Source organism: Chrysemys picta, chromosome 2 (genome assembly GCF_011386835.1).
Source record: "Chrysemys picta bellii isolate R12L10 chromosome 2, ASM1138683v2, whole genome shotgun sequence".
NCBI lineage: Eukaryota > Metazoa > Chordata > Testudines > Emydidae > Chrysemys > Chrysemys picta.
This window is the reverse complement of record NC_088792.1, coordinates 207725132-207736601: the sequence shown is the minus strand read 5'-3', so window position 1 is coordinate 207736601 and position 11470 is coordinate 207725132. Positions and strand designations below refer to the sequence as shown.

General features: G+C 39.9%; 1 protein-coding gene across 3 annotated transcripts in view; it reads left to right on the top strand.

The window, feature by feature from the left end:
• SMCHD1 (structural maintenance of chromosomes flexible hinge domain containing 1) overlaps window positions 1-11470 on the top strand; it is a 168956-nt gene that overhangs the window by 65105 nt on the left and 92381 nt on the right. For all 3 annotated transcript variants that reach the window (XR_010598829.1, XR_010598828.1, XM_005310383.4), the window contains exons 18-21: window positions 1480-1557; window positions 1646-1765; window positions 9212-9356; window positions 9562-9658. Coding sequence is in view for 1 of the 3 variants with exons in the window: in XM_005310383.4 (XP_005310440.2) it covers window positions 1480-1557; window positions 1646-1765; window positions 9212-9356; window positions 9562-9658 (440 nt within the window). In the remaining 2 variants the exon portion in view is untranslated. The remainder of the gene's footprint in view (window positions 1-1479; window positions 1558-1645; window positions 1766-9211; window positions 9357-9561; window positions 9659-11470) is intronic.

The following is an 11470-nucleotide window of genomic DNA, read 5'->3' as shown; positions in this document are numbered from 1 at the left end:
AAGCTGCTAAAAGAAGATTATCAGTCAAGAAACTTTTCAGTCTCCCATCATAGAACAAATGTTACCAGTTTGAGGTTTTTAACACAGTCCTGGTTTTGGAGACCAGCATTTTTCCATTCAGACACTTCCTTTTTGCTACAGCAGCTGTGTGTACTGCCTCTCCCTGGATCACCTTCTCCTTTGCCTAGGATAGAGTAGTGTGTCTGCACAGTATTGTTAGTCACATTGTACAGATGGGGAACTAGAGGTAGAGAGGTGAATTGACTTGCCAGAAGTGCTTTCTTTCGGGTGTTAATCTTGCAGTACAATTAAATGATCAAATTTAGGCTAGCAATAGCTGGTGATACTTTTCAACAGGATAGTCTGAATTTATTTGAGAACATTTCTCAGTGTTGGTGACTGACAAAAAAAAATAATCATAATGGTTTATTTTTCTACACAATCTCCCAAGATTAATTACTAGTAAAATTTATTTAACTCACTGTTTTAAAAATTGTGTACAAGAACAAAAAAACTTAGGACAAAGCCACCTTCGGCAGCCATTTCAAAACATGTATGTAGTTTGGTGCAAGAACATGTGAATAAAGAATATAATTCTAATTTGTAAGAATTTGAAATACCCACATTAAAAGTGCTATCTAATTTCAGACAGGATGAATGAAATAATGGCATGTTGTAATGAGAGATGGTTTTATTTCTTCCCATGAGCCCTCCTTCTCCCCTGTTTCTTCCTTGATTTATTCTGTTTTATCTGATTTTTATTGCTTAGTTTAGCTACATCTATACTCTGTATTTACCGTCATAAATTCATCAATTTTTGAATAATAAAAATAAATTCAAGCCTCCTGAGATGAAGGTGTGAATGAGTGATACATGACCAACATTTACATTGGTATGTATTGGATACTAAGTTAGAAGATGTAAAACTTTGGTAATTAAAAAAATATATTTTGGATGTGCCCTCTTACTACGGCAAAGATTTTATAGAAAAAGAGGAGACAATCTGGGAGAGGGGAGGATAAATGTTTTTGTACTGTCTTTTAATTGGTTTTAGTTTTTTCTACCCAATTGCTCCTATTTTAATCTATTTAATAGTAAGTCACTAGTGAAAGTGGCTTATAAAGCACAGTTGTTAATAAAGCACTACTGAGTATATAGACTAGAAGTACCTCCGTGTGGGGCACAGCATAACTAGAGGGATATAAAAGTGGGCTTCCATAGTTACTGCTTTCTCATAAATGTATGCTTCCAGTGGCAATAATTTGGCAGTGTGAGAGTTAGGTTCTTTAGCAAAGTTTACCTGTGATCAATGTGATAAGTTGATCAATTGAATTCAAACTCTTGTCTCTCTTTTTTTAAATTTAAAAATATGGTGTGTGGATATTTGTAATAGGTATAATTGGTTCCTAGAAAAATAAATATTTTTTATGATACCAAATCTAAATTTATGTAGCTGAATGATCCCTTTTTCTGTTCAAGCTCCTGTTGGGAATAAGGAAATCATTTCTCACATTAGTCAACATGGGGGTAAATGGCCTTACTGGTTTAAAAAAATGGGTGAGTTTGTCTTTAAAATATTACCTTCAATTTATCTATATTTTGGAAATTTTTCTTTTTAACTTTATTTTTATCTGACCCTATCCAGAAAATATTCACAAACTTGGGAGCTACACACTGAAACTGCAAGTCGTGTTGAATGAAAGTAATGCAGACACTTATGCAGGAAGGCCTCTACCATCTAAAATGTTTAAATTTAATATTGTCGGTAAGGAGAATTCAAACTATTCCACTATTCCAATTTTCTTCAATTAGATCCTTCACAAATGCTCAGTTCTTTCTTTTTGACTAACTATATTAAATGTGTGCTGGGTTCAGCTTCAAAAGAAATTCAATTTTGGTTAAGAAGTGTAGGGGATGATACCTTCAGCAAAGACAAAGTGGTGTTTGAAGGCCAAGGCGTAGCTTCACAAAGGAACTTAGGCACCTAACTGCCACTTGAGGTACCTGAATTCCAGAATCTGGCCCCACTGGGATTCACAGAACCCCCCCTAAATTTGTTCAATACCTAAATTTTTGCAGTTAGTTCCCTAGGTACCTATGTTTCTGCCTCTGACGTGCACTACAGCCCTCCGCCAGACATCTGGATGCCTGAGCCCAGAGCGATTCACAAATCGGGAAGATAGGCAGTCTTCCATCCAACTTGCCTGTGGGGCCTGATCTAGTAACCATGATCAGAGCCTGCTTACTGAATCGAACCCTTGTAGGCGAGCTTATGCTAAAAGGCTGCAGGACAGGGTTGTGGAGAGGAGGACCCCCCTCATAACTTTTAGCCCAGTAGTTATGGTACTCGCCTGAGATGTGAGAGACCTCTGGTTCAAGGTCCTCTTCCACCTGAAGAGGAAAAGAGATTTGAACTGGGATCTTCCATCTCTCAGGTGAGTACCTAGCTACTGGGCTATGGGCTATTCTTGTGTGGGGGGGCCCCTTCAGTCTCTCTGATTGAAGTTCTAGTTTGGATAAATATGAGTGATTGGAGCAGAGGGACTGGATCCTGGGTCTCCCACCTCCCAAGTGAGTGCTCTAAGCACCAGGCTTTAGAGTCATTTTCATGCTTGCTTGCTCACTTTCTCTCCCTCCTCTAGCTCTAGCCCAGTGACTCTTTCATTATTTATTCACAGTGGAACAGCTTCAACAGAAGAGATTGAGGGAGCTCCACATCAGAATATCCCATAGCACAGCGGCTAGTATACTCACCTGAGAGGTGGCAGATCTCTGTTCAAATCCCTTCTCCCTCTCAAATGGAAGGGGGACTTGAACCTGGGTCTCCCACATCCCATGTAAGTAACCCAACCACTGGGCTAAAAGTTATGAGGGCTTCTTGCCACAATGCCATAGGCACCTAATGCCAAGAGAAGGTTTGCATCTGAGAATCCTGTGCAGAGGGAGGTATCTCTCTGGAGCCCAGACTTGGGCTCCTATCTCTGAGACAGGGGCAAGGCTTCACATACACCCTCTCTTTGGCATCTCCCATTGGCTAGTTTAAGGGGGAGCTGCCTAGCATGCTGGCCTTTGTGAATCCCATTCTGAGGCGCCTATCTCTCCCCATTCATTATATAAGAAGCGTAGATACCTAAGAAACTCCGGCTTTGTGAATCCCAGTGATTTTCTAGGTGACTAAAAGTTAGGCGTGGTAATGCTCTGCCTCACCATGCCTAAGTTCCTTTGTGAATCTAGCCCAGGTATCAAGTGGTTAGAGCAGAAAAGACCCTGATGCCTGCCAATCCACATCTATGACAAATCAGATGATTGCTTTGTGTCTTAGTCAGCCTTACAAAAAAAAAAAAGTAGCATTTTTATGGAAGCTGAAAGCTACCCTTGAACTGAACTTCCCCAAAATATTTATAAAAGAAAAAACAGAATTTTTCTCCTTAGTAGATTTGAACCTAGGGTACTCATTCTACTAGATTTGGGAACTTTCATAATTTAATCTCGCTGACAAATCCTACTCTTTTATAAAACTTGGAAAAATTGGCTGACTTTACAATTCATTAAAAAGAAAAGTATATACGATATAGAAATTGACTAATCCAAATGAGTTCATACAACCTAAAATATTTCAATGTATATTAGTCACATTCATCTATAGTTTTACTGTTATTCTGTAAGATTTTTCCTGTAATATATCAAATACATCAGTACGTATTCAGTATATAGATAACTTTGTATAACCATTTGGAAGATACAGTTGCCTTTGAATATAGTAAAGCAAACTACCAGAAAGAAAACAGTATTTTCCACTACACTTGATGTTAAGTAATTCATTATTTGTCCCTTCAATATAGTCTGATACATTTATATTTGCTCTAAAACCAGTATATGGCGGGTCATGTTTTTCAAAGAGAGCTGATTCTGATTTTAGTGACAATGTGGAGCATGTCTAAGATGCACACTCTGCTATGGTTGTATCATGTACTTCAGCCACAATGTTACTGGCTTTTTATTGAGAGGATAATAGAAATGGAACTACTTCAAACCTGCCAGTTTAATTTTCTTTTCTGATGTCAAATGAAGCTGTGAACTTTTAACTAGTACTTGAAAATTGTTTTGCCGCCTTTTTCTGAAGCAATTTAATTCCATGCCATTGAGCAGCCTTTATTTATCCTCCTTAAGTAGTTGTGTATGTGTATGGAAAACTATATACTACTCATACCTTGATGTCTTGTCATAACACGTCGCCTTTAATGACTACAGTGATGCTTTAATTTGCTGCATAGTATTATTTGTATTCTTTATATGCGAAGGAATCTAGGGGTTTATACTACTTTCTATATTTTGTATTTTTGTGCACCTTAATTACAGGATTCCAGAAAGAACATGTAATTATTCAACTTAAAAATGTTCTTTCCTCTTAATTCTTTTTAATTTGTGATTTAAATATTTACAGTTTGGACCTCAACTCAGACACACAGGCTCTCTGCCTGATTTCAGTAGTCAGCCAAACAGTCCAATCCATGACCCGAGATATTTTTAGTGGTAACTGGGCCTTACCTGCCCTGTCTGACTTTTTTTGATTATTGGTCTACCTTACAGTAAGTAAGCAAGGTGTCCCCATCTAGTGGACAAAATGTGCTTACTTAGAAAGTGGTAGGGTCTTTCTTTCCTGCTTTGCAGCTCATATTCTCAGGTTCCAAGACACAGCTTATTACCAGCATCCTTCCTAGCTATTGCATTGTTCAGCAGTTCACAATCCATAGAAAACCACATCAGAATACTAAAAATATAAATGTTTTGGGCTTAAAAAATGACTTTACCTCATGGAGGGAAAAGATAGAAATCCTAGGCAATCTCTGTTTCTAGGAGATCAAGAAAAAATTGCTGTTTTCATGGGCCTCTCATAATCTCTCCAGATGACGATAGCCCCTCAAAGCAAACCAAGTCACTGAAGGGTTTTGAGTCATAGAGTTTAAGTCCAGAAGGGACCACCAGATCATCTAGTTTGACCTCACTATGTATGATCATCTTCTTTCTCCTGTAGTATCTTTTAGGAAGGCAAAAGTATTTTCCTTTCAGGAAGAAGAGGATTCACAAGAAATGTTTGGCATTATGTGTGTAAATTAGTTATTAAAGCATATGTCTGAAGTTTGCCAAGATCCCTCCCTTGAAATCCAAAGAAAAAACAGAATCACTTTTTCCTAAAGAAAATACAGGACAAAGTTATTCCTATTCATCAGAGCAAAGAAAGAACTTTAAAGCAGGCAAAAACCCCTGGATTCAAAACATTCCCTTCTCAAGTAACTTTCTAACCTATGTGGGATCCCTCAGGATATCCTCCAGCTACAGAAAGTGTTTTCCTGTAATTAGTTTTGCTGTAAATAAAATGTTAGAATATCTTCCATTCTTTTAGAAATAAATCTATACCCTAAAGCCTCCCCTGAAAAGAAAAATGACAGCATTCCACAAAAAGGATGTATCATAACATATCTGCTGCAGATCCCCAAGCTACAAGAAAAAAGAAAATTTAAAGTTGCTTAACTTAATTGTTTATGCTGCTGCTTTCCTGAATGATGGAGACGCTGCTATCTCTATTTTAGCATATGATAAAAAATGGTGGGAAGGAGACTTGGTTGGTATCTGAACAAAAATTCATGGCTCTGCCCTCTTTGGGGAGCAGCGATATTGATTTATTGGAAAGTCACATAAGTTAGCATTCTTCCTGATAAACAGCAAAGTTGGGTCAAAACACCAGCAGTTTTCCAAACTAGAATTTTCTTGGAAAAGGTCAAGTAGGTTTTGTTTTTAAGTCTGGATACAGTAGAAGCAGTTCCAGCAAGTATTCTGCTCAACAATGTAGAGATAGGGTAACCTTTATTCTCGCCCATCCCTTTTTAGGTTTGTCATTCTCTTGCTACATCACATGTAAAATGAGTTAGTAAACTGTCTGAGGCAGGGACCTTGCCTTTGCAGAAAAACAAAGTCCCAAGCACACTTCTGGGCACTGTAAAGAATAATACGTTGGCAGCTCCAAAGCGTGGTACTCAGAAGCATCAGGGTGTCGCCCCAATGAGCTCAGCTACACCACCTAACGACGCCAGGAGCTCAGGCTCCGAGGCACCGTACCGCCCCCTAAGGAGAAAGACAAACATTGCACTACCTGCCAATGAGCGGAACCAAGTAAAGTATTGGTCCTGGGTGCGGCAAAGCTCCCATCTATAGAGCACTCCACACGTGCACAACTGTTGATACTGACAACTTACCACTGACACTCCCTTGTGGTACCGAGTGAGCCAATAGTACCGCAATAGTTCCAGTACCCTAGAGCATCACAGTCACGGAAGAACCCCAATCATCAGCACACAGTACAAGGGCCCAGGTAAGAGCAGATCATGGCAATCAGAATTGCCCTCGGCTCAGGGCCGTGTATTACCAATACCCAGTCAGCGCTACCCTTACCCAGTGACGATTCTGACAGCAGAAGAATGTCATTTCCCTGGCCTCTCACCATGACCTGTTGCCACAGTACAGAGGACCTAGCCTCCTTGGGCACCCCCACCACCCAGGCCCTTCCCTCCCCATTGGCCACATTGGGATCCTTGGGCAATGTACAGATCCCACATCTTGTGGGCATATAGTGTCTCTCAGAGAGAGTCTGTCAGACAGTCTCCTACAGCTTCACTGTCCTGAGCCCTTGAACCAGAGGAGGAAACTTTTGAAGAACAGGAGAAAAGACTTGATGGGGAAGCTATCTCTCTGTTGAAACAGATATTTAATGGCCCACAGCTGAGCAGATTGTTACCGGTACCAGTGAAAATTCGGATTCAATTTGCTACACACAGCAGTTTATTGGAGAAAGAATTACACAAGCAGTAAAAAGTTACATAATCCGTCTTCCTAATAAGCCTCAATTCCCCAAGCATAAACCTTCGCTAACTATGTTGGCCATACACAGTATCGTGATTAGCAAACAAACCAGGTATAGCTACCAATCCTAAATGGAGACTTCTCTTCTCTTTGTACTTGGTCTGTCAAATGTCCTCCAAAGCAGGGTCTTGATTACCCTGAGGCCCTCTGGTTCAAAAGTCCTACAAAAGTCTCTCGTAGCAGGGTTTTGGCTACCCTGAGACCCTCTGTCTTACAGCGTCATGAATCTTTTCAGATATTAATTGAGGAGCTAATTAACTAACTTATGATGTTCTTAGCATTTATACCCTCTGTTCTCAAAGGAGTCACAAATCATCAAAATATGCCCTGTGGGTGTTCCATTACTGATTTTTTCTAATTAATATTTTGGAAGGGATTGCAAAACAGACAGAGACCAAAGATCAGTTGACATTTACCCTCTCATCAATCATTCACATGAGCTCTCAGTGTGATGCCATCCAAAAGGTTCATTTTGAACCAAGCTCACTGATCGCATGTTTTTGTGTTTTCTTTACTTGGTGAGCTGGCCACTGACTTATATGATCAAAGTTCCAAGTTGAAACACACACATGGATAGTGTCTCAACAATTCAAGCGCAGTCGATACAGCCACTTGCTCGTCTCCACGGCAGTGGTAATGAGGTGGGCTTCTTGGATACATCTTTCTGGTGTTGCCCAAATTGCTGCAGATGACAGTGGAAGATCTCCCATTTGAAGGGCCCAAGCTCGTCACTGAGAAGATGGGATCTTCTCTCTGCACCTTAAAGGTGCTCTCAGTCACAGCACAGGTCATTACCTCCTCAATACCCACCATCTCAGCTCTATTATGTGCTGGAGCGTAAGAGGTCCAGTGTTCAAAAATGAAAGCAGTCAGCTTCAATCCATGACCTCTCAGTCTCTTATAAGTACTTTTGATGGGTCAAGGACCCAAGCAACTATACCTTGCAGCATCAGCTGCCATCTACACATGCCCCTTCAGAAGTTGGCCCTCTTGTATAGCAGTTGGGAGAATATTACCTCTGACAGATAAGTCTTGGAGATTATTTCAAAGGGTTACACCTTTCAATTCAAGTCCAGCCCCCATTCCCACTCTCCTTCCCCATCCCTCTTCAGGGACCCTTGTCACAAGAATCTACTATGCCAGGAAATAGATCGTTTGTTATGCCTAGGAGCCACAGCACCAGTCCTGGCGCATCTCAGGGGCAAGGGATTTTACTCCAGTTATTTCCTGATCCCCAAGGCGAAGGGAGGTTGGAGGCCCATTCTAGATCTAAGGGCATTAAACAAATGTGTGAAGGCACAGAAGTTCTAGATGGTCATGCTAGCAGCCATTATTCCAGCTATTGAGCCAGGAGATTAGTTTTTGGCCCTCAACCTCAAGATGCCTACTTCCACATCTCAATACGACCGTCACACAGGAGATTTCTACGGTTTATCTTCAGGCAGGACCATTATCAGTACAGGGTGCAGATGAGAGGCCGAATGTCCTCGTTACTGCTCCAAGGCTGGCCTGGGAAAACATTCCATGGGAGAAGCCCTCATCCTCTAATGGGACAGGGACCTCTTGTATGCCTTTCTCCCATTTTCTCTTCTATCCAAGGTCCTGTTGAAAATTCGACGGGACAAAGCAATTTATTCTAAGATTGTTAGCTCCCCAGTAGACTTCATTCCAAGTTACAGAGGTCTCTGTTTGTACTCCTGTGTACAGTCCGTGGCAAAGTGATTTTTGGGTGCTTTGACTTTTTCGAGCGATTTTCTCAAAACATGGTAAAGGGGAGAGGGTTATTTTCAAAGGATGAGAGTGCTCAAAATTTTTTAAAAAAATCAGGATGCATTAAGTGGCTCAAGTTGGGAACAACTGGATAACAAAAATGTTGATCCTTGCATGTAAACTGAATTTTGTTTATGTAAATCCGAAGAATATGTAAATTGTTTAATTTTACAAAGCTGTCCACTGTCCCATTGGATTTTGTTGAGACATTTCACAGTACTCTGAAGTTGCAGACATGTTTTATACAAGTTCTTACACCTATATGTTTGCATTTTAAACAATTACTCCTAAATCCATACAGACAGAAGGAGGAGAGACTGGGAGGTTCTGATCTATCACTGCTGCCAAAAATCTCAGTTTATTGTCTACTAGCCTATTAGGATGGGACCCTACCTCTCCCTCCCCCCCCATCTATTTGCCTATTAGGGTGGGAGCTTAGGTGTCTGTACTGATGCCTTAGTTAAAAGAAATATAATGTGTAGTTACAGATAAAATTACCTACATTAACTTTTTTCTCTCTTAGAGGGGAAACCAGAAAAATTTTCAGTGAGTCTTTTGGATCCTCCATTTCGAGTTGGAGTACCTTTTAATATTCCTTTGGACTTGCAGGATGAATTTGGTCATCCCACACAGCTGGCAACTGATATTGAGCCAATTCTTGAAGCTAGGTAATTAAACATATCGAATTTTTATTCTCCCTTTTTTGTAACTCTTTTAAACACTATTGTTCTTTAATTTTACAAGGTGTTGGACTAGGTATTTTTAATGTAAATTGACACCTCCTGTTGCGTCCAAGCATTCTTACATCTTGATTATATTTTGGGTGAGAATTAAAATGCTTTTCTTTAAATTAATTGTAATTTATTTTTGTAGTGGTTTGACTTTACAATATGAAGAAATAAGTAAAGGAACAAACTGCATCATTAAGGGTGTCACTGCTAAAGGCCACGTAAACAATTACCTGGGCAAGGTAAGCTGAGTTATTTAAATTTGGGCAGTATATTAAAACTGCTCACTGCTTTATATGTAAAATGCATTTTAGTATTCCGTTGTCTTTTATCTTTTCTTATTAGAAGTATGGGGAATAAGCAGGAATAACTCTAAATGCTAGTAAAATACAACTATGACATAGTTGGCATTACAGAGACTTGGTGGGATAATATGCATGACTGGAATATTGGTACAGAACGGTACAGCTTGGTCAGGAAGGACAGGTGGGGGAAAAAAGGAGGAGATGTTGCGTTCTATATTAGAAATGTATACACTTGGACTGAGATTGAGATGGAAATAGGAGACAGACTTGTTGAAAGTCTCTGGGTAAGGATAAAAGGGGTAAAAAATAAGGGTGATGTTATCACAGAATATTCAAGGAGCTGACTGAGGAGATATCTGAGCCATTAGCAATTATCTTTGAAAAGTCAGAGAAAACTGGAGCAACTCTAGAAGACTGGAAAAGGGCAAATATAGTGCCCATCTATAAAAAGGGAAATAAGGACACCCCGGGGAATTACCGATCAGTCAGCTTAACTTCTGTACTCGGAAAGATAATGGAGCAAATAATTAAGCAATCAATTTGAAAACATCTAGATGATAAGGTGATGACAAATCCATGCTGAATTTTACTTAAGAACAAATTGTGTCAAACCAACCTAATAGCTTTCTTTGACAGTGTAACGTGCCTTGTGGATGTGGGGGAAGCGGTAGACGTGGTATATCTTGACTTTAGTAAAACTTTGGATACTGTCTCGCATGACCTTCTCATAACCAAACTAGGGAAATACAATCTAGATGGTGCTACTATAAGGTGGGTGCATAACTGGTTAGAATATTGTACAGAGAATAGTTATTAGTGGTTCACAGTCATGCTGGAAGGACATAACGAGTAAGGTCCCGCAGCCAGGGAACAGTTCTGGGTCCGGTTCTATTCTATATCTTCATCAATGATTTTGATAATGGCATAGAGAGTACACTTATAGAGTTTGTGGACGATATCAGGCTGGGAGGAGTTGCAAGTGCTTTGGAGGATAGGATTATAATTCCAAATGATCTGGACAAACTGGATAAATGATCTAAAGTATATAGGATGAAATTCAATAAGGACAAATGCAAAGTACTCCTTAGGAAGGAACAATCAGTTGCACACATACAAATTGGGAAATAACAGCCAAGGAAGGAGTACTGCAGAAAGGGATCGGGGGGGCGGAGGGTGTCATAGTGGACCACGAGCTAAATATGAGTCAACAGTGTAACACTGTATGCAATACATTCTGGGATGTATTGGTAGGAGTGTTTTAAACAAGACATGAGAAATAATTCTTCTGCTCTACTCCGCGCTGATTAGGCCTCAACTGGAGTATTGTGTCCAGTTCTGGATGCCACATTTCAGGAAAAATGTGGACAAATTGGAGAAAGTCCAGAGAAGAGCGACAAAAATGATTAAGTGTCTAGAAAACATGACCTATGAGGGAAGATTAAACAAACCGAATCTTTTCAGTCTGGAAAAGAGAAGACTGAGAGGTGACATAACAGTTTTCAAGTACATAAAATGTTGTTATAAGGAGGAAGGAGAAAAATTGTTATTAATCTCTGAGGATAGGACAAAAAGCAGTGGGCTTAAATTGCAGCAAGGGTTGGACATTAAGAAAAACTTCCTAACTGTCAGGGTGGTTAAGCACTAATGCCTAGGGAGGTTGTGGAATCTCCATCATCGGAGTTTTTAAGAGCAGGTTAGACAAACACATGTCAGAGATAGTCTAGTTAATACTTAGTCCTGCCATGAGTG